General features: G+C 36.9%; 1 protein-coding gene across 2 annotated transcripts in view; it reads left to right on the forward strand.

Moving 5' to 3' along the window:
- Positions 1-3,973: 3,973 nt before the first annotated feature.
- The window catches only part of LOC104364921 (adhesion G protein-coupled receptor A3), a 277,796-nt gene continuing 258,257 nt past the window's right edge, over positions 3,974-23,512 (forward strand). For both annotated transcript variants that reach the window (XM_042791300.1, XM_042791301.1), the window contains exon 1: positions 3,974-4,269. In XM_042791300.1, the coding sequence (XP_042647234.1) occupies positions 4,049-4,269 (221 nt within the window). In that variant the 5' untranslated portion in view covers positions 3,974-4,048. The remainder of the gene's footprint in view (positions 4,270-23,512) is intronic.

Genomic DNA, 23,512 nt, shown 5'->3' on the forward strand with positions numbered 1-23,512 from the left:
AGTCTGTTTCCGCACTCAGTTTTATCCCATTAATTCCAGCGATTGGTAACAATTCTGAACAATTTTACTTTTATTGTTTTATTATCTTTGTTTTGATATTGTCAGTGCCATATATGAGCTCTTCATGGATCAGGACTATCCCATCTCTAATACTGACATACTAGTTCACTATGTGTGAAGCTAAAAATTAAGTCCTTCATGAATATTGTACTGCCTATTTTTATCCGTTCTGCTTTTTTCTTCTATCACCTTTCAATGTCTTTTCATGGAATTCCAAGTGGCCCAGTGGAAACCTGCACTGGATTGTTTTTCTCCCAGTTACTTTACCTATCCTTTTTCTAGGCCAAATCTCTTCTAGGCTTGTTTTTTGTTTGTTTGTTTCTTTGGGGTTTGCTTGTTTTTAATCATTTCATTGCAAAAACTTACAGACATAATGCAGTGCTGTGCTGACGTGATGAGTAGCATGAGATATAGTCATGATGAGATAAGTGTTGGGATACCAAGGTGCTGGAGGAAATGGGGTGAATAATTCATTGTTTCACTACTGTCAATAAAGAGTCAATGTTCAAGGAATTAGAGGGCTGATAGAGTGCCAGCTTCTGGATAAGAAATAAAACAAAAGCCCTGACCAAAACCTGTTTGTCGTTATTAAAGTTTCCATGGCTCTTTTCCAATACTAACATACAATATTGAAATCCTGACAAAATTCAAATTGACTTATTTACATTCTGCCTCCTGATATTTCCTATTATTGTATAACACGTTCTTGTTACTTAATTGCTGTGTAATGTCCTGTGATGCTAAGCAGGTGCTGCTGCTGTTTTGTGCTTGGGAACGTGATCTAAATGTAATGCAAACCTGTAGTTTAATTAATCACCTGTATCTCTAACTTCTGATTGTTTTTTATATTGTTCATATTCACTCTGGCTAATAAGTCTAGGGTTATCTTCCTAAATATGTTTACATTCCTTTTTAACACACAGCCACAGGATAGAGTTTCCCTCTGAAGTACTGTTATAAGGTCATGGTGTATGCACACATGGACAGACCTACTAAAAATCCTTAAGACTTTTGATGCACATAAATAAAAATACAAAGAAAATAGTCACATACACAGTCATTTACTTACCAGATCTAAGAAAATGTATCCTTCACTTCTATGATTTAATTAAATAACTAAAGCAAGAATTTAACTGTAAATGAATTATTAAAATTAGAACATATTTAATGTTTCAAGTGAATTTCTGGTCTTGCTTCTGCCTGCCAGGAAGTTCACCTGAGTAGGACTTGGCATTCCTGACTCCTTAAGCATTTCTTAAGTTTTCCTGGCTGGTTCTGTGGGCAAAAGGAGACCAGCACACATCACATCCTGGTTGCTGACCAAACCAAGAGAGAAAACTGTAAGGAAAGATATCCTAAAGTGTGCTCCTTCTAATATATGTGTGCTATAACCTTGGGCTAGATTTAAAAAGATTTAAGAGAAATCAAAGGGTCCAAGGTCAACTATAAATTTAAAAAATCCTTAGTCCTATTTAATAGCACAGACACCTAAATTCTCCAAGTATCTTTGACTTTAATATACACTAGAAACTCATAATTCTCTTTTTGCACACACCAAAACTCAGCTAAGGAGCTCATGCCCTAAAATTATGGTATCTGCTGTGTAAGTGTCCAAAGTCACCGGAGCTGTAGGCACATAGTTTGTCCAAAACTGTCAATTTTGGAACCCAAACATAGTGCAGTGTTAACTGCTTTTCTGTTTGCAGTGGCACAACTTTTTTTTCTTCTCATTGTACAAGGCTATCTGGGATTATACCATCTTCCCAAGACATGTGAAATTCAGTTGTTTGTATATCATGAATGGGTTGAAGTTGCATCTTGCACAGTCTAGGAAAGAGGTTAACTAATGCCAACACTACATGTTCTGTTGTGCTGGCTGATGACAACTTGAAGCAGTACTGAGCTCTGTAGGTGCTCAGGTCCTTTTTTTCTGCTGGACCCGTTCAGACTGTGAACCATCATCTGCGTTTTTAAATCATCACAAAAATTTGACTGTCTTCATATTTGAAGAAGACAGTGAAGGAGGAGGAAGATGATAGAGATTTTTTTCTTTATTTGTAATAAAGCAAGGAACAAAAAGGATTGGGCACGCTGGGAAGTGGAGAGGAAACTCCTCTTACTTTTCACCTCTAATGTTATGAATCACTCTTCTACCTTTACTGCAGGATTTGATCGATGGCTTCAGTGTGACTGTAAACCTCCTTGTTCCTTAATAAAACAGTATTTTCAAAAAACTTTCAGGATCAGTGAGTTAGAAAAAATGTTTAAAATTCTACTAGCATGTGTTTAGGGATGAATTTGACTGAAAAATTCCATTCCTCCTCAGCAAGGTTAACAATGAATGAAATATATGCTATGTCTCAATAAATGTGTGTTCTCCACTTGTGCTTTCAAGAACAGTATGGATGAGATGGAATTTTTCAAAGCTAAAAAAGCTTTTTCAAATTTAAATGCTACATAGAGTTGCTTTATGATAAAGAACAGCATGCAAACATTACAACATTGAGTGGCCTCATGTAACAGTCCATTTTGCTGTCTGCCAGCAAGCCTTACACAATTTCGCTTTTAAAAATAAAAGAACAGAGGTTGGAATATTTATGATTCTTTAAATCAACAACTGCACAGAAAAAGATCATTCCTGAGAAAGTTCCTATTAGCTTAGAATTCTATCAGAAGCACCCCTTCTATCACTTTATTAATAAACTTAGTGCCTAAAGGCTCCAATTAGGTATTGGAACACAGTGATAACAGGCATTGTAAACATGCAAGACAGATATTCCCTAAGGGACTATAATACAATATTGTTTTTAAAAAAACCTAATAATTTCTTAAAATAGCTTTACAGTCATGGAAGACTGTTACTAACTTTGGCCTAGATCCTGCAATGAAAATGTGTGTTGTGAGTCTCCATTGAGTAAGAGAAGGCAAGGAACATGCTCTTTTTGCAAAAGCCCATTAAAAATGGAAGTCCCTATTACAAATTGGATTTTTTTTTTCTCATTCACTTCCAGCAAAAAAACAGGGTAGCTTGCAGTTGATGCTGAAAATCTACCTTAAAAGTTACTAATCATATCACAAAATACTATTGAGAATGCTCCAAAGCCACAGAGTGCCAATAAACAACACTTGAATACATGTAGAAAATAAGTGAAACTGCTTGTTGACCCGGATGATGAACCAGTCTTTGAAAACTGATCAAACCTTTGATTCAGGTCATGCCCAAGCATTATCTGAGGTGTCTGAAGTCAGCTATCTGCACGGAGCCTCCCCGATGGCAGCGGCTGGTCTGTGCAGAGCTGGCCGGAGGACAGTCCTGTCTCCTGCTCTACACTGACCTTTGCCCATGGCCTGAATCTCCTTTCCCACCACCGTAGGTGCGAACCGCACTCTGCACACCCGTTTGTTTCCCAACGGTGGTAGCAAGGCTGGCTCTTTTCAAAACTAGATTCCCAACCTGTATCGTTTTTTCCAGCTCTTGATTTCCCAGCCCTGTGTTTAGGCTGGTCGCACCCGCTTTCCGCTGCAGGTCGTCCTTGGCGCATCTGCCTGTTCCCCAACCTTCCGCCCCCGACACCAGACACCCAACACGGGCGGGAAGCACCCGCTGCCCCGCGCAGGTAGCAGCCGCGCAGGGCGCTCCCCGCGGTTGCCAGCGGGGCGCGGGGGCGGCCCCGAGTCCGGGGCGGGCCGCGCCCGGTGGGTGGCGGGCGGCGGCGGGAGGAGGGGGCCCGCTGCGCGCCGCCGGGTCCGCCCAGCGCCGCCGCTGCACGGGCTGCGGCAGGAAAGGAGCGGCGGCTCCTCGGAGGAGGAGGAGGAAAAAGGGGTGTGTGTGGGGGGTGGGGGTGTCCCTCCGAGCAGAGCCGGCCGCAGCGAGAGGCGAGGCGGGGCGGGCGCGGGAGGCGTGGAGGGGAGCGCGGCGCCGCGCGGAGCGGGCGCGGGCGCGTGCCATGCGCGGCGCGGCAGCTGGCGGCTCGCTCGCTGGCTCAGCATGCGCGGGTTGTGCCGCCGCCTCTGCCTGGTGGCCGCCGTGCTGGGGCTGTGCGGGGGCAGCAGGAACTGCCCCGACCTCATCGTGGACCGCTGCCTCTGCGCCGCCGAGCGCGCCAAGGGGCCCGGCCGCCCGGCCCTCCGCATCAAAGTGGTCTGCAGCGGCGGCGACTTGGTGGAAACTTTGCAGCCCGCCGTGCTGCCCAACCGCACCGTGTCCCTGTGAGTACGGCCCGCGGGGCAGCGCGCACCTGGCGGCGGCCGTCCCGCGGTTCCTCCCGCGGGAGGCGCTGGCGCGGGGCGGGGGCGCCCCGAAGGCGGGGGGCGGCGGGGGGACCCCTCGGCGCGGCCGTGCCCGCGGCCGCCGGAGCGGGCAGAATCGCTCCGCGCAGATTCCAACCCCAACCCTGGCCCGGTTTTTAAAAAGTACGTGAGAGTTTGGTGTGTTTTGGTTGCGTGTTTTTTTTTTTTTTTTTTTTTTTTTTTTTTTAATCAGTTTAGAAACTCTTGCTGGCGTTTTGGTCGAGCTGGGGAAGCTGGGCTTACCCTGATGTAAATTGCATGCTGCTGTGTATGGTGGTTTGGAAAATGTCAGTGCTAGCAGAACTGATGGAGCTCGCTGGTGCACCTTTCCACCGGCGACGGGATGGGTTTAAACTATCCAGGCAATAAATGAATGGTATCGATGATGCTAACCTGCCTTCTGGAGGTCTGTGTAATTAACCGATTTTCCTCTTCTCTCTCGTCTCCTCTAAATAAAGTTTGGAATTTGATGTCTCCTTTTTTAACAAGAGTTTGTGCACAACCATTTGAAAAGACCAAATCTTCAATATTGTTCAGAGTTGTCTGGTATTTGAAAATGACTCACAGTTTGTTGTTTTGCCTTTTTTTTTTTTTTTTTTTTTTTCCCCAAGTGACTTGGAAACAGGTGATGATGTTTTGTTGCCTGTTGCATGTAACTAAACTTGAGTAAATAGTATATATTGTAAGTGAAGTAGTAGAACTTTTTGTAACTGTATCATCAAGTATAGGTGAAAGTAATGTCCCTGTAATGGACTCAAGCAATAATAGCTCTGTGGCATTTACCCTTTAGATCATGCACGTATCAACAGATCTTTTACTATTGGATTTAGTTCTGTTGACAATTCCTGCTGTGAACATCTCCACTGTTCACTGCATTTTCTTTAAGTCAACACTTTTAGGAGACAACTGGTAAAGATAGTAATTTATAACATCTGGAGAGCTTGTGCTTGTAAATGTACAGATGTGCTGCGTACACTTCAGTTTTAGCTCTGACTGTTGACTGACTTGATGCTAATCAGCTGTATGCTGATTATTCATTTGGGAAACTTTTGCTTGTTAATATACAAGACATAATAAGTACACTTCGTACTAAATTTTAATAGGCTGGTTTAGAATAAATTATTATATCAACATAAGTCATGACCTAGGTGATAAATTCACTTCTACTTTTGTAGTTTATATAACTGGCTGTATACTTAGAGTTTGTATTCCACAAAATGTATAAGACGGCAACATTTTGGGCAGGCAGAAGCTATTTTTTTTCCACTGGTTAAAGATTTATAGAAACTCTCACATTCACTATGTTTGCAAAGGTTTTTCTTCTTAAGCATTGATTTACGGATTCTTCTTCAGTGGTTTTGTTGTGTTTTTTTTTTTAAGAAACTTTTCTTCTAACGAGGTAAGTACCAGTGGATGAATCCAGCTGACCATAAGAGCAACAGAAGTATGTATTCACTGTAATGAAAAGAATTTGAATTGGAAACAGAAGTGAGAAAAGATGAACAGGGGAGGTGGTGCATTTGAAGTGGTAGGTGGGAGGATTTGCTCACTTATGCATATGATTTAAGGCACCAGTAGCAAACTTGATACCATCGCCCTAACCATGTGCATTTCAGGTAATGCTTGTTCATACTCATTAGAAAGAGACCGTGCTAGTTTTTTTTTAACTTAATTACAAATAGCCATTGACCAGAGAGCTGATTAGCTGTCTTTGTTTTCTGTTGTATTTCACATGGACAAGTACAGTACCATGTATCACCTAAACTTACACCTTTCCTCTTACAGTCTATCTTCTCTGGGTTTTTTCTTCTCAATAAGCAAATTTAAGGCTAAGTCTTGAAGGTAAAAAGGAAAAAAGTTTTAAATCTGTTAGGGAGATAATAATTTTCAGTAGCTGGAACAAACAGATGACAATGTGATTCAATGTGCCAAAGGTTTTCCAAGAGAAACTGTTTTTGATGAATTAAATTACACTTGTGAGATTTGGCCAGTTGCAGAAAATAATGCTAAAAAGCTCAAACACTAATGCTCTTACGTTTGTTTTTGTAGCTGCATGGAAGACTTGGGCAAAGGAGAATATTCTCGTAGACTCTGCCTGCTTCCATTCAGTTTTATGGGCCCACAGAGAGAAAGAGATCTTTAACATATGGAGCATAACCTTTTGGATTGCTTTAACAATTAAGAAATATAGACATGAATAAAGGAATGTATATTCAGATGTAGTAACACTGTAATGAAACAGTGTAGCAAACAGTTTGGGGGGTTTAGGGCAGATTAAGTAACCTTCTCATATATATATATATATATATTTATTATATAGAGATGCTGCTTCTCTAGTGCTACTTTCTTTTGGAAGGGAAGATTGAAGCCAAAATCTTTTAACTGGTTTGCAAAGAATCTTTAAGAGATGAAGCTGTGGTTGTGTAACATTTCATTTACATGCTAGTTAATGTTGCTTATCAGCAAATTTAAGAAGTTATGATTTGTTAATGTTTTGTTTTGGTGGGGTTTTTTTTTTTTTTTTTTTTTTTTTTTTTTTTTTTTTTCAGCTAAGTGATCATGGACCTTGGCTTTTTATGAGTTAGGCTTTTTATGGCATATGTGTACTAAAAGTGTTGCTACCGAAAATATTTCTGACACAGTCACACACAGTGACTACAAACTAGTGTGAAGTCACTGAAGAAATGCTTATTCTTGACAGGTTCAGACCAATTATTTCCAGCTTATGAGGTGGGGAAGTTTGCATTGCTGCTTTGAAATCATACGAACACTAGAGCTATTCAGTACTGTCTGAATGCTTCCAATAATAAACAATCACACTAGAAATAAAATCAAAGTATAAGCTGATAAACCAACTATTCCCTCCTCTTTATTTTATATTTAAAAAAAAAAAAAAAGAAAAAACTTGTTCTGGACTCTGTTTCAGTGTATTTAGTGTTTTACCGTATTTAATATTTTACTGCTTTGCAAACAGTATTCAAGTGGCTGTTGTGGATCAAAAGAAAAATCTTACATGCAAATACTTTGTGAAGTTACAGCTATCTTGTTAAAAGGAATTCTAGCTCTTACTGATTTACAGCATGTATTTCTGTGCCTCGTATTTGGGGCAGGGGTGGAGTCAGGGAGTTAATTTTTTTTTCCTTTTTCCCATGAAGAATACAGCTACTGAATCACTAATTTATGGAATCTACTCTTCCACACTTTGCTCTCAGTAGGCATGGAAGTGTAGACCCAACAAGGAGGAGTCATGTCCCTTCAGGATAATATAGTTTTCTCAGTTTAGATTTTATGGCTGAATACTTGGGAATTATTATATTGAATCAATATTTTACACTTTTCTAATATTTTTTTTTTTCAATTGTGTGATTGAGTTGTTAAAGTGTAACTTTAGAGAAAAAGATTATTTGCAATTTTCTTTCTCTTCTATGATAACGGAAATTTTAGTTGTTAAGCTTTTGAAATGTGGGCCGTATGGAATATGACAGTAAAAATTTGTTGCCACTTTTTGCAATGCAGAAGTCCTACAATTTGAAACTTCAGGAATTAGCAAATTAGATTCTCTTCTGAGTTATTACGTGTAAACTGGACAGTATATCAGTAGGCTACATACTTTCTGTACTCTTATTTTTCTTTCAAGTGGTGTTAAAAGGTTTATCCTTTTAGTCTTATAAGTTCTCAGTTCAATACATGTCTTGATATCACTGGGCAGAATATACTTTGAAGTTATAAATGCCATCAGTTTTTGTTAGTAGCATCATTTTTTTTTTCTCCCTCAATTCAAAAGGAAGTCCAACATTTATACTGAAGGATGTTATTTTTAAAAATTTTACCCACAGATACACCTATGGAAATCTGCTGTTTTAACTGTCATGATAGAAATTAAGAAAATTTAAGGTAGTGTATGGCTCATAGCAATTCCCTATCATATAGGACCCTTCCTGTTTCTTGTATCTATGCATTTCTTCTGACTTTGAATTGGAGGTTGCCTCAAAATCCTCAGTTTCTCAATTTCACAGTGAGGCTACACTACATGACTTCAGTGGTAATCCATAGCCATAATATGTACATAGAGATTTTAATCTTCAGAGCACTTTACAAACATTAAGTAGTCTTCTGAAAGCAGCATTGGCTTGCTTTTTTCTGTCCCAAAATTACTTTTATGTCACATTCATTTATGTCATGTCTACTGGAATTTATTCAAAGTTGTTATATTAATACATTTGTTTCATGTCCAGTTTTGTGTTTTAATGTCCAGTTTTACATTCATATATTCAGTTTAGGATATATCAGTATGGTTTATTTAATATAAGCATATTGTTGTAAAAAGAGATCACAAAAATGTTCTTTATGTCGCAAAGAGCTTAGAGTTTAAGATAGCCAAAGCAAACAAAGCAAGAATTGAAAAAAGGGTGAACAAAAAATATTATTCAGTAGTTTTATATCCCCATCTTAAAACTCACATCTTCTTATTGATATGAGATCTCACACAGCATTGCTAATTTGTAAATAACAGTGTTATTAAAGAAATTAGGCCAATTCTCATTATGAGGGTTTTCACAAACATTTGCACCTTGGTTAGCTTCCCGTGTTCGTTCAAAGTGGGAGAAAATAGAATAATAAACAGGTTTCCTGCTCCATTATTTATGTGTGTAAACATATTTATAGGTGCTTTCTCCAAAACTCAACAACAACAAAAAAGGCAGTTTGTTGTGAAAGAAACTCCTAACATAAAGCAAACTGACATAAAATGCACCTAAGACTTGGAAAGTTTGCAACAGATGGTTAGTGAGGGCAAAATAAAAACACTAGAGATGATTAGACTACATATTAGTCTAATATTCCTTGATATTTTATGTTATAGATTCAACTAGAGTGGCTATAAAGTAATGTAACTGAAAACACTTTATTTTTATTTATGCTATTTCTGATGAGGGGATATCTGCACCAGAATTCTATCTACTTGTCAATAGCAGGAAGTACTATGCCCACTTCCAAATTATGACTTTCTTTGGATGAGACCGGTGCATTGACATCACTGGAAATTTTAACGCCAGGGTGAAAAAATTCTATTAAGGAAAATAGAACTCTCTTTGCAAATAATGTCCAAAATACAATAAAGGCTGCTTTAATAGTTACCTGATTAACTTTAAAAAGTTATAAAAGCCATGCTGAAGTTTCTTTCTCTCTTTATTATTCTTAATCTCTAAATGTCATAAATTAAAACAGTGCCATATATCCTCCTGATACTTTTAAGCCCTCAGTGTAGCTTGCTTTGAGGAAAGCAGTTTGTGCAAGAGAATGAGATGAGAAGTTTTACAAAGTGATAACAATTATTTTTACAGTACTGAACAGTTCATAAATTTGGTAATTTCATGTAGAAAATGTGTCCTTTTTTTTCTCTGCCTACTGGGAAATTTGCAGTATTGTTATCTTACAGTTTCATTCCAGAGGTAAAAATAAAATGGTGAGGATAGACAGGAGAGTAGTAATGCATGTGGGAAGGGAGTTTTATCATGTAAGTGTATATCTGATACCTATTGAGAAGTCCTAAATGAAGTTGGGGTTTTATGATATGGTATAATTTGTCAGTTGGTTAGCTACTGACCTTGTTTGCCTTAAACAGGAAGAGATTTAGTGTATGTCACTGGCTCTTTTTTTTTTTTTTTTTTTTTTTTTGTAGGTTGGCCTATTTAATTTTAACTATCAGAAGATGTGTGCAACAGAACTTTGTTTCTGAAGTATAGGTATTCTCATCTGTTGTGGTAAGGTAGTGGCCAAGGAGAAGATGATATATGTATGTGGAAATTGCCTTTATAGGAAGCTGTATGAGTTGTTGCCCCTTGGGACCAAAGTACTGTCAGCCCTTAAAATGGACTGTTCTTTAAAGATTTGAAAATGTAGCTTTTCTTTTTTTTTAGAAGGCATACTGAAACGTTTTCTCAAAATTCATTTTACTTTTCTTGTCCCCTTTTAAATATCCCGACAGCATTATAAGAGGTGAGGTGAAGGGGGTTGTATGTGATGGAGTGGTGGGGAGAGAGGTGAAAAAGGGGAAAGGCCTTTCTTAAAATAGGTCTGAATAGCCAGAAGGTAAAGGTCTGAAGAATGTTATTAAAATGAAACTCTAAAGGTTTAATATTATATACATTCTTACTTTTCTGCATCTTCAGAGGTTTAAAATAACAAATCTTATTTAATTGTTTGATGCTGTACAACAACAGGGTCATATTAGCCCCTGTGACTCTGGAAGCCCATTTATTCCTTTGCCATTAACACAGACTCAGAAACTTTCTGGACATAAATAGTCAGAGTAGTACCTCTTCCTTGTGTGAAGTTTCTCCCTATTTGGGACCATTTGTCATCACAAATTCTGCAGCTGTTGGATCCAGCCATGTTCCAGACAATCCATACCTACTTTCCTCACTGCTGTCTTTTGTCCTGTTTTTGTAATACAGAGCTGACATAAATCTGAAAGTTAAAGGGCAGAGTATCTTTACCGAGGTTCTGCTCTAACAGCCAGTAGGAAACACATTCATACATACAAAGCTTACACACTTCGTGCACATGTGGGAGTCAGAGATTTGTGCCAGGTTGTTTTTCACGACTTAATAATGTTTATGCATGTTTTCAAGAATCACTATTTATGCTATTTGACTTAGATTTTTGAGGTGAAAATGCATGTTGATTTCTAAGCTTCTTCCCTTTCCATCTTGATAGAATATCTGAACCCTCACAGCAGTAAAAGTGTACAAAACATGAAAAGGTTGGGTATGAGCTTCTCTAATCAACTATGATTAACTTTGATCGATCACAAGTTTGCTGTCTAGTTCCAGATTTCCCAAATATAATTTGGCTAAAACCTCTGTATTATTTACAATATTAACATTTTTTTTTCCCATCTACTCTGGCAATTACGTAATACAAAGAACACACAGTTCAGGCTTGGTTCATATTTTTGTGGCAACATGCCATTCTTCACCCTTCTCTTAAGATCAGTTCCAACCATGTTTTCATGCCTGGGACTGATTTGGGAGCACTCTGAAGGTATGGTTAGTTGTATGAAAACTCTGCTTTTGCAGTTTCTATTATAGTCTTACAGACTTGTTGACAGTTTCTTTTCTGTACTTGGTTGGATATAACCTTATCTGAACAGCACTATGTCAAATGTACAAACTGTTCTGCCAGTAAAGTAAGCACACAGTGCTCTATGGGTATTATGCTCATAGACCTATAAATCTTTGCAAAAACTTGAGATTTATTCATAGATCATATAGAATTTAGATTTGCTGATAGCCATGCATAAGTAAGCAAATTCTTCTAAACCTGTATTTTAATCTTTCCTTTGGTGAGTGACTGTCTTCTGAAACGGCTATTCATCAAAAGTCATGAAGATACAAAGGCACAAAGGCACTGGCATGCATTTTCGGCATATATACTGTAGGCTTTGTATAACACAAAATGAAGTTTAATGGATTTTCTATGTTATTAAGGTATCATTATGGTTTTTGAGTAACCTGATAAGTCAAGGCCTCCAAATTCCAAATTATGGACATTTATGATTCTCCTTGTTTATTGAAGAATTATTGTGATTTCTTCTTTCTAATAGCAATCAAGACAACGTCTCCCCATAAAACCTTCTCTTTATGTTATGGGATAGACTGTTCCAGAGGGTGTACTGTAACTTGAGAAAAGAACAAACTACATCATAGAATGGAAAATAAGGTTAAAACTAGTAGGAACCAAATCAGGCCTAGAAAATTTGTGGAAAAGCTAATAGATATAACATAAGAATTGAACAGTTAACATTACTATATATTAGTAGTTCCCTGGCAACAATTATTTTGGTATCTGCATTACAAATTAATGTGTATGATATCAATTTCTTTGAGAGTAGAGGGGTGGAAGAGAATAACTTGTTTGTGAGCAACTTTATTCATATAGTAGTTCTTGTAGAAATTTCAGAGGAAGTATACTGTAATGTTAGGAAAGGTTCCTCTAATGGAACTTGCTAACAATCTGATGCAACATGAAACCTACAAGCATTTAAGAGAGAGGGAGAAGAAAATAAAAAATTATTACCAATTTTGAGGAATTAAATTTACCAGCACTCCTAAGTAGCTGAGTTTTTACACATTAACATGCGTCCTGTGAGGGGAGCTTTGCACACTAAGAAAAATGTTTAATTCTCTGTCTTCCATGGGTCATCCTCTGTGCATGGACCCATCTACTGTTCTTCCCAGAACCTTTTAATTCCTCACTTCCCTTATGATTACTGTTGTTGTTATTACTGTTATTACACTGATTCTTCTCCCCATTTTTTCTTCTCATCTGCATCTTATTTTTGTTCACTGCTTACACGTATTGCACACTTTACTGCAAATTTGTTTCTAAAAAAGGAAGAAAACCAGTCTCCCTCCTCATTAGCTCTGCTCTTGGTGCTCTGCATGCTCCACTTCTCTGCCAGCCTCTGCACTTCACTGCTGTGTGCTGCAGCCTCTGCTTTCAGTTCTTAATCTCCACCACTTCTTTAGTCTTACATGACTTTCCAGTTCCTTCTCCTTATCTAAACCCCTCCATTACATCTTCCCTCATCACCTTTGATCCTTGACTCATTTTATCCTTCTCTTCTGAACTTACTGAGTGGAACTGAAATGAGTGGGGATATGGGTCCTCAGGGAGATCTGAACTAAGTCCTGGAGTTCAGTGGTGCCTGGAATTGGGGCCAGGCAGATGGAGTTGATCCTATTACACAACTTAGAAGCAAGGAGAATGTTTGCATCTCTAGCTCTGTCTCCTTACAGAGGTTATCATTCAAACTGCAGCCAGCAGAGTAGAGAAGTAGTCTGAATATGGATGTGTCAAGCAGTATTTTTATTTTGACCCACTAAACGTTGCTGATGATCAGAAGGAACAGTCACAATGATTTGATTTGTTTTCAGCATTTTGTATTGTTTAGAAGGGAACAGGAAAAGCTTAATTTCCAGTTTCCTCTACACCTTTGTGATAGTATTCAAACAGTATTGCAACTGTCCTTCTAAAACTGCAAAATATGTATAATGCAAATAATTATAGTGATAAAGATGAAATCTTATTGTGTGCTGCTATTCTCATTGCAGTTATTGAGCCAGAAAACTAAACTTTTCAATATGTAGGTAAATCTAAGCTTAAGGGACTGCATTCCTTTCTCCTGTGATATAGATAGTACTATTCACATTTTAACTTTATCATATAGCTCTAACTTAAATTAGATCCAGTTAATTAACTGTTCTCAGCTATGGCTGTAGCATTTGACAAATCTGTACTAATTTTTCAAAAGCCATAATTTTCCATCCATACTACATGTGGGATGCAGGAAAGGAACAGTCAGAATGCACAAAACAAAGCATGCCTTCCATTGGAAGAAAACTGTACATTATTGCCTCAGTAATGAATGTCATCGTTATAAGGCTTTTGTTTTGCGTACACATATTGTGGATTGTACCAACATTTTCATCATTAGACTTATTTATTACTAGAGTCTCTGATGGAATCATCCGTCATCTCATCTATAGCAAGGTAATTATCTGTAGAGGGAGAATGGTAAAATTTGTCATATTATGCCTCAGGTAACTCTTCAAACTACAGTATCATGATTGTTTAAAGGAATTTTGATTATATGGTGCTCAGGAAACAGAGTCAAGCTGTGGGAGTTATGACACCAGATATTCAGGTAGCTGTTAAACTACTGGTGCATGTGAGAATATTTGTAGTTAGTTTCTTTATGGTGAGTTTTTTCTCCATGTTGGGTAACAGCAGGCTCTCAGAAAGTTAATCTGCTCTTTCCCTTGGTTTTATCATATAGGAGTCTCATGGAGGAAAGTTCCATACTTTTCCTTTAATGTTGGGAGGCTTTGGGTAAGAATGTAAGTCCACCCAGTGTGAGCAGGAAGCCATATTTAATGTTGTGTGGTTTTTTTTTTTTTTTTTTTTTTTTCCTGATGGTCATGCTTTCCTTTGCTTTTCTTTCCTTTAGCAACAGTGTAGATAGTCACATTAATTTCCTAGATTTTGAACACCTGTTTTTTGTGGACCCTAAGTATACTTGAGGAAGGAGCAGAGGAGGACAACATTTGAGATATGAACATCAGAAAATGACATGATGTCAGTCATAGATGTTTAGTATTTATCTATTTGTATGATTTAGCATGTGTATTAAATGAATGCCAATTGCTGTTCATATTAAAGACAGACTTATCTGACATATTTATATACTTGCTAGTCTTCATGGAGCTATAGCAGATACTCTAGCACTGTCTTTAGTTTAAACAGAACAAGAAATAGTGAGGTTTGCAGAAAAAGAGAAAGTAATTTTCCTAACACTTTTCTTCATCTTCCCTTCTATAATAAAAGGATGAATAATGAAATTTCTAACACTTAAAATGTTGAAAAAACTCCACATTAATGGCCATTTATTGTTGTACTATTCATAATTCTCTCTACTTTCTGCACAATTACAATGTTATAAATAACAATGTAAACAGTCAACAGTATAGATTGATGAAACAAAAAGTAATCATAAGAGCTAAATAAATGTAATAAATTCTCATCTTCTGCATTTAGAACAAATGAAGTTACTGCTTTAAAGTACTTCAGGCTTATTGATTATCACTATAAACTTGTTTCTAATAAACTACTATTTCTGAAACAAATCTTGTTAATTAATTTGTGTCTATATTTAATAACTAGTCCATTAGCAAATTGGTCCATAAAATAGCCTTCGTAACAATTTTACATAGTTGAACACTAAATTGCTGGCTAGTACAACATCTTTTTAAAATAAATAATACAGCAGTATTGCTAATTGGACAAAATTACTCTAAATTAAAGTATCCTCCATATTTTTTCATGCATTGTTAATAAGACTAAGGAAGTTGGTTGCTACAATCTCCTTGTAATTAAATGATGTTTAAGTTTTTATTTTCTGTGGGGACCTTTGAAGAATTCAGGTCAACTATTTGGTATTGTCATTATGGCTACTTAACAAATAGAATATGTGGTTACCAAGCTGTAATGAAGAGGGATTAGATGCCAGGCCTCAGTTTGGAATAGATTAGAGCAAATAATTTTTTAATGCTAGCTTTCCAGAGTACTGCTTTAGCTGAGGCAGAGTGATTGTTTTAAACAAATAAAATCCCTCAAGTAATCATTTATTAAATAGCACTAAAGTCAAGTTTGGTTGTGTTTTTTTTTTTTTTTTTTTTTCCCCTCTGAAAGTAACTGTCAAGATAGTGGTATCAAATTATATGTTGAGCCAGTGGTTCCATATGATTAGTTAGTCTATAAGCCTTTTTGGTTGGCTGGTGTTTCCTTTCTGAAATTGGAATAACTAGTAAAGCTTCAGAAGAAGATTTAGGCTGAAGAACGGGGGCAGCTGGCTTTCCTGTCTGTTTTTACTTGCTGCTTTGCTGTTTCGTATGAATTTTCAGTCACTAATATTGTTTTGGAATCTGTAAAAATATGATAAGTGGACTTTAAAAAGATCTATGGTTACACAGCTTTTCATTTTCTGCAGTCTGGACCATCAATAAAAATATGAGTGGCTGTCCTCGACCAGACCAAACAGTCATGATGTAGACCAGTACCATGTCTCCAGTTTAAAAGCAGATGCCTAGGGTAGAGCAGCGGTGTGGTATTTTCCACAAGGATCTCCTAGTCTTTATCCCAACTCAGAGCTGGGACGGATACTAGTTGTAGTTCCTGTGCATTTAATTTACCAAAATGGATTGTTTTTCCACAGCCTGGTCTGCATGCCCGCTGGCCTCCCCCCTCCCCGAACGTATGCCAGATCCCTGCATTTGGAGCATCCCGTGGCAAGAAGTACCACCGTTTAACCTCATGCTGGCAAAGAACGCTCTCCTTTTGTTTATTTCTGAGTTTTAAGAGTTGAAAACTCATTCTAATTTGTTTCATCCAGAGCTGATGTGGTTCTCAAACTCAGGAAAATGGACCAGGTTCTGTCTTCAATGGGGGAACCCATGTCTCTGCTTTTCTTTTATCATTAGTCACTCTCGGTAACCTGAAAGGCAAGTGGATGATGAAATTTCAAGAAATAAAATTAATTTGTACTATTAATAGTATGCTTTCTTGTATGTAATCAACATTGTGTTTAGCTATGAAAAGAGAACAGTGATAAAACTTTTTTTATAACCAAAATCATTACATTTAACTCAATCCATGGGGAAATGCATTGGTCTTCTAGGGAAAAAAAAAAAAAAAAAAAAAGAGGAAGCTCTACTTCTGCTTTAACATTTTGGATTAATGAAAAATGAAGAAAAGCTTGAAGACAGCTTTCTTATTTGTTGGTTTAGTTTTCTCGTGGCAGATTGATATATTTTCCTGCATCCTTCTGTATTCCTTAGCAATATGTGCTTCTTCCATTCTTCTTTTGTGTTGAGGCCAATATTTTGTGCTTTGTTTAGTTGTTGGCACTGTGGAAAGGAGAGAAGGAGAAGATCTGACCAAGAGAAAAAACTGTTAAATTGCAATAATAGCATGCCAGTGAAAAAAGGTTTTGGAGGACGTAAATGGCTTTAAAAGGTACAGAATGCTGTTTGATTGGTATTTTTTTTTCTTTTTTAATCTGTTAAAAATAATTTTGATTGATATTGATGCTGGCAGTGTATTTGTTCAGAAAGAGTGCAGCATGGCTCTGCTGATTCACAGCCACTTCGCTTGAGTTAAGCTTCAGTTTTGTCTTTCTGTGTATTCTTTAGTTCACAGCTCTAAGTCTTATGCTAGTAAGTTTAGCAGATTTTATTACATATAAGTGTCGGTCACCAGTTTGTTCATCTGAGACTGGAAGGAAATGGGTAAAAGAAACTAGAAGTGGAAAAATTCTCATTTTGAGCTTGCATTTTTTTGATTGGGGGGAAACAGAAGTAAAAACATTGACAATGTTTTAAACTTGATTACTCTTTTTAGCCAATCTAGAAGTCTTTTTGTAATGCTTCCTCCTTGAGATAGTCTCTCCACATTATCCCTGTGGGGCATACATGAGGTTGATGCTCTCTGAGCATCTATTGTTTTGTGCAGGCTAGACCCAAAACCTGTGTTTCATCCATGTCTCTGGGCGTAGGGCAGGCTGCTATGCATTCTTTTATTTGTTACCTTGTTCTGCACCATTTTTCTGATTTCCTGCCATACTGCTGACGATTTCTTTTTAATGTGTTTTTCTGGGGGTGTGTTTTGTTTGTTTTGTTTTGTTTTCTCATTTTGTATTGTTTTTCTGCTTTGTGTGTTTTTTTTTTTTTTTTGTTTTGTTTTGGTTTGTTTTTTTTTCAACCTGTAAATTATGGGAGCCACCTTTCAGGAGCTGAGCAGCAGGAAAGTTCTCTCCTTGAGCCTTTAGTAGGGAAAGCCTTTGCCACTGTTCACCATTCAGGGTGCCTAATGTCTGCCAGATTGACCCTGAAAGAGGAGAGGATTAGAAACAGTGTTAAAAGATACTTACACCTCACCAACTGGATCACTACTACTTACAGTAGGGCAAAATGCTTAAAATTCAGGTTACTTCTTGCCTATATTGATCTGTGTGCGTGGTTTGAAGATTTACAGACCTCATAGAGGACATCCTGCCCAGTCATCAGAGGCATATCTGCTCTGCCAAGCACTTCCTACCTGTCTGGAGAAATGTGTCCATTGCTGACAGAGAGTCAGAATCGAGGGCTTTCCTGTGGCTGCAGAGTATGCTGTGGGATGCTGATGGGTTCCCCAGCCCTGAATGAGGATGTGGTTATAGGGAAATGGCTGATTACTTTGAGCTTGCAAGCATTAGCTTCAAATAGTATTTTTTGTCTGGTTTTGCACTATATTGTAATAAAAGTTACTCTGCAGAAAAAGACATATTGATCACTGGACAAATAATGTTTTAAGTCTGGTTTGCCAGTGTTTAAAAGAATAATGAATGGAGGGTGGAGATAAGAATCTGAGTTGATGTCTTGAATTTACAAATTGTCCATTCACAGTCCTAGTCTTTTAGTCCTCTACTTTTCTGTGAGTTTCTGTGATTAAGAAGATTCCTAAAAAAATCAAGATAAAATTCAGTATTGGTAAAAGCTAACTGAAAAAGAGTGTGTGGAATGTTTTAACATTACTTATGCATTGATTGACTGAACTAGGCACTTGTTATCTGCATGAGTGATAGATATTCTGGAGGTATGATACACCTTGTGAAAATGACAGCTTTGTGTTAGTCAACAGGAGTAACAGAACAAAACATCTTGTTCCCACTGTGTAAGCCCACAGAAGTGCATCTGCATCTTAGGCATTGTGTACAGTTCTGGTTCTTCCATGTCAAAAAGGACATAACAGTACAAGAAAAAGAACAAAAATGTGCAGAGTTATGGAAAAGCTTTTGTGTGAAGAATGTTGAATAGCTGATGGAGTTTTATCCTGGAAACCTCTATGGTATGTTAAAAATAAATAGGGAAGGTTATTCACTGTTTTCCATAGTATAGAACTGAGGAGGCAACAGATTATTGGATTGGAGTTTCATAAGAAATAAAAGTAGGCTAGCTGCAGGGCTTCTTGCTGTAGTTTTTATATTCATGTATCTTTCCTTGACCACTGTCAAAGACAGGACAGTGAGCTAAATAGACTCCTGTCTGACCTGCTCTGATGACTTGTTGCTGTTCAGTATATTTATTCATGATCCAGATGGAAAATATTTGAAGTTCTCAGAAGACAGAGGAATGATTACAGCCTGGGGCAGCTCTGTAGAGTAACAGGCATCACTTGGCAAGCTGGACTCAAAAGATCAACATTCATTTTAACATGGCCAAGAACATTGTCATATATCCAGAACAAAGAAAGTAGTTTGCACTTGCACGTTCCAGAAAACAGTTCCAAAATTGTGTCACTGAAAAGCAGTTAAATATAATGGTGCATAATCAGTTAAACATCTGTTCCTGGTGTGATATTACTAAAAGTGCACTCATAATATTGTCTTGGATCCAAAAGCAGGGAATGAAAAGCAGAATTAAGGAGTAAGTACTACTTTTGTTTGTTGCTACTGAGAAAAATGACTAGAAAAAGATGTTATATTTTAAAATTTCAAGGATGATTTAAGAACTAGAAAATATATGCTGTATCCTTAAATGTGTTCTTATAAATATCTTTTACTTGTTTGAGGTTAAGAGGTTATCTGATCATGTCCCATAGCTGTGTACATGGATCAAAGATGGCTGACAGCAAAGATATTTTAATTTGGAAAATAATGACATGCAGTCATTGAGAGCTCAAACCAAATGCATTCAGAATAAGAATGCCTGTGGGAATCTAAGTGAGAGTAACCTTTGGAAGGCATAGGAACTGTTATGGATACTTCATTCCTTCTTAGATTAAGACTGAATATTGTAAAATCTCAACAAGAAGTTAGCGACTTGATGTGGCTTTTACTGGGAGAAGTTCTTTGCGTTATGTGACATGATCACATCTCTTCCGGGCATTAAAATAAATGAACTGTTGAAAATCTTCTTCTAGTACATATTCACACATACTTATATGAATACTACCAAAACCATGATTTAAATGTTTTTGGATATGGACATAAAACTATCAAGAGAATCTGTGCAATATTTCTTTCCATATGGGAGAAGCTGCAAATCTAGCATACTACTTGTAAAAATGTGACTAAGTTTTTTAGTACAGAAGTGGAATCATGCTAGCATCAAAATAATTTTGTTGACTGGACAGTAGTACACTGTGTATTTGTAAATACTCAACACTGGATAGTTTCCAAGTGTCTTTTGGCTTGACACTGGCAAACATGTTCACCAGGTGTACTTCATCTGTGAATAGTTCTGCTTTGAATTCTATCAAGTACTCTAACTTGAATTTAACTCTTGAGATGTTGGACCCATTGATTTTAATGGTGTTTTCTTATTATTGATGTTACCCAAGTAATTTAATTTCTCCTTCAAATTTAACCCTCACCACTTTACTTACAAAATATTGACAACAAAAAAAGTTATTAGCATAAGATGTTGCAGTTTAAAAATAATCAGACTGTCTGCATGCTTCTTTAATGAACTTTATTTCTGTTTTCCGTGACTGTTGCTGCCGGTAGGATTTTTATTGGGTGGTGGGTGTTGGTAAAAGGGATGCTACTAAAAACCCGCATAGCTCTAAGTCAGTGTATAGCAGCTTTATTGCAGAGATGAAAGTCATGAAGAGCTTTGTGATTTGAATGTTACCATCCTTTGATCTTTAAGTTACTCGTTACTTTTAATGTTTCAGTAGCTACTGTTTTTAAAGTTTTTCCCTGTACCCTGAATTTTAAATTAAAAAAAAAAAAACTCAAAAAAAAAAAAAAACCAAACAAAAAAACACCAAAACAACTAACAGTGATTTCTGTAATTTGACACTGTTTCTTTCCTGAACTAGGAAGTGTGACCTTTTAGTGATATTAAAAAGATTTCCTCTTCGTCTTTCTTGGTATTTTTTTAATAACTTATACAATGAAAGTAGTATGTTATAAGTTATAAAGATAGGCTAAACAGGTTAGATGTCTGCTCTTTTCACATCGCTTTCAATCAAGTTTAGAGTTAATTGGAGAATCTACAACTACCGCTTGTGTGTGTGAAATTAGTATGTTTTACTTACTGAAATGACAACTGTCTGAAAGAACATATTAATCACCCTGAGGATTCCCTGGTAAATTCTTATGTAATCTAGGAGTATTTTTCTATTATTGATGAATAATCTCTTGTGTAACAAGCATAAGTATATACATCATATTATATCATAATTCTAAACCCAAAGGAGTAATCCAAGGTATTAGGGGAAAGGAGAAATCTTCATGCTGACAATTTTTTCATTACAAATGCTGTCTAGACAGTTAAATTACTGTTGCTTCAGTTTGTAAAGTAAAGATATTTGGAGGGGGTTTCACAATGAAGCTAGCTTTCAGCTTTCTGCTGTGTAAAACATCACCACTGATCATTTGGAATTAAATTAGAATATGATGCATAGCTGCTGGAGGGGAGGGGTTATAATTAAAAAAAAAAAAAAAAAAGGACAAAACAAAAGCAGAACACTTGAAACACTTAAAACCAGCAAGCTTTTTTCTCCCCAGTAACTTAAAACTGCATGACTGACTTTTCTAGACAATGTGCAAACTATTATAAAAGTATTCAAGAGCAAAGTCCTTTGCCAGAATTCAGTAGCAGGACCTTGAAATGCTTTTATGGCATCCATGATGCAAGCATTAAAGGAAGCTGTTGTTCCCTTGCTCGTTTCAGAGCTCTTCACTTGATCTGTGGTGTCTCCAGATGCTGTCCTGATACTCTGGTGTTGGTAAAAGTGATTGCTGCCCATTTCTTCAAACAGGTAGCATTTTCACAGAAAAAGCCTTTCTAAGTCGCATCAGTTTAATGGCACCATTATTGAGGTCTGTATGCGACAGTTTTATGGTACAGCATGAGTGATCAAAGATTGTTAGTCTGGTTTAATACAATATGTATTTATATAGCATTTTGATGGAGTATATATCCAAATGTTATTGTCAATAAATCTTGACAACAGCCAAGCTGAGAAAATACAAACTGACAATAGGAGCTGGCACGTGAATAGCAAAATATATACTCTGGGGATTTTTTATAAAGTCAAAATATATTGAATGACTTAAAACAAGCTTTTTCCAAATTTAATTCTTCCCAGGACACCTCTTTTGTACAAAATTTTACTTAGGCATTTAAATTATGAGCCTGGTGAGAGTGATAACTGCAGGTTTTGGGACTCGTGTCAAGAACAGAGAGCGCAGAATGTGTTCTGTGTTCTTTCAAGGTGAATAAAATCTTATTTTACTTTAATGAATATAGAAAGGGGAAACTTACTCATACCAGTCTGACAGAAATACATCAATAGATCCTTTAGTGTAGGATGATAGCATTGTATTTGATTAATTTTAATCATGTGTGTGAGAGAGATGAATTCCCATTTTCTGTAGTGAGAAATCAGCTCTGGGTAATTGGTCCAGTATTCAAAGTCAAGATCCATTTTCTAAAATAATGTTTATTGGTTTTCTATTTTTGAAAATACTCAAAACATAAATTTGAAGTTGCCCATAAGAAATGTTCTGTGTAGTCTGTGACAAAAATGCAATATTATAGTATTTGTTTTCTGGTTTGAGTACTCCAGAAAATATGCAAGTTGACTTAATTTTAGCATTTACCAGAATTTGTAGTCTGATCTAACACTAAATTTATGCTGTTTGTACTATTTATTGTTCTGAGTGTGTAGTTGAAAATAAATGAAAATTTTGTTATATTTATGATAGAAATGATTTATGGAATCAAAGTTCATGTATTTTGATAGCTCACTCTATCATTTTTGTGCTAGTAAGATACATGTTGAAGTTGTTCATAAATGACATCCAGTAACTAGGAACAGTAAAAAAACCCACAAACCAAAATACCTTACTGAGTCAGACTGATGGTCCTCTAGGCAAATACTATGTCTCTAATTTCTGTCATTTGAAAAGTATGAGTTTAGGTTGCAGGATTATTATTTTTGAGATGATAGGAAAGAAAGAAAAATGAGAAGGAGCAGTGCCGATGCATAGCTTGTAGGAAAGCAGTAAATTTCTAAATATCATACAGATTCAGATTAATATTGTCAATGTGGTGAAGTACCATCCTTCAAGTAAGTAATGGATACTTCTTTAGTTGCAGAGGGAGGACTTAATGATTCATCTGCACTTTCTTGCAGTCCTATTACATTTTCACATCTACCTTCCACTTTGTTACCATCTTCTTCCATTAATACAGTTAATAAAAAGAACGATTATGCTGGATTTCTTGCACATGTTGTAAGGGAAATGTCCAATGTATTATTTTTATGCATAAAATGCCATGGATAACATGAAAAAATATCATTAGCTCCTGATGATAAACAAAAGCATTGCTGCATTGCTTTCCCAGGTCTGACTGAATGAATGGTCTGTAGGGCTCATGGCAGAGGTGGGAGAGGGAAGGGTTTGAGGGGACATCAGTTGTCATGGTTTTTCAGTGTTTCCAAGAAGTTCCTGCCAAGCATGGAAGCTCAGTAATGTGTGAGTAAATTAATTAAGCATCTGCTGTTCTTTTGTCTGTGCTTGCATCTGACATACCCCAGGATGGGGGTG

The sequence above is a fragment of the Tyto alba genome, unplaced genomic scaffold (genome assembly GCF_018691265.1).
Source record: "Tyto alba isolate M040663 unplaced genomic scaffold, T.alba_DEE_v4.0 Super-Scaffold_1, whole genome shotgun sequence".
Lineage (NCBI taxonomy): Eukaryota > Metazoa > Chordata > Aves > Strigiformes > Tytonidae > Tyto > Tyto alba.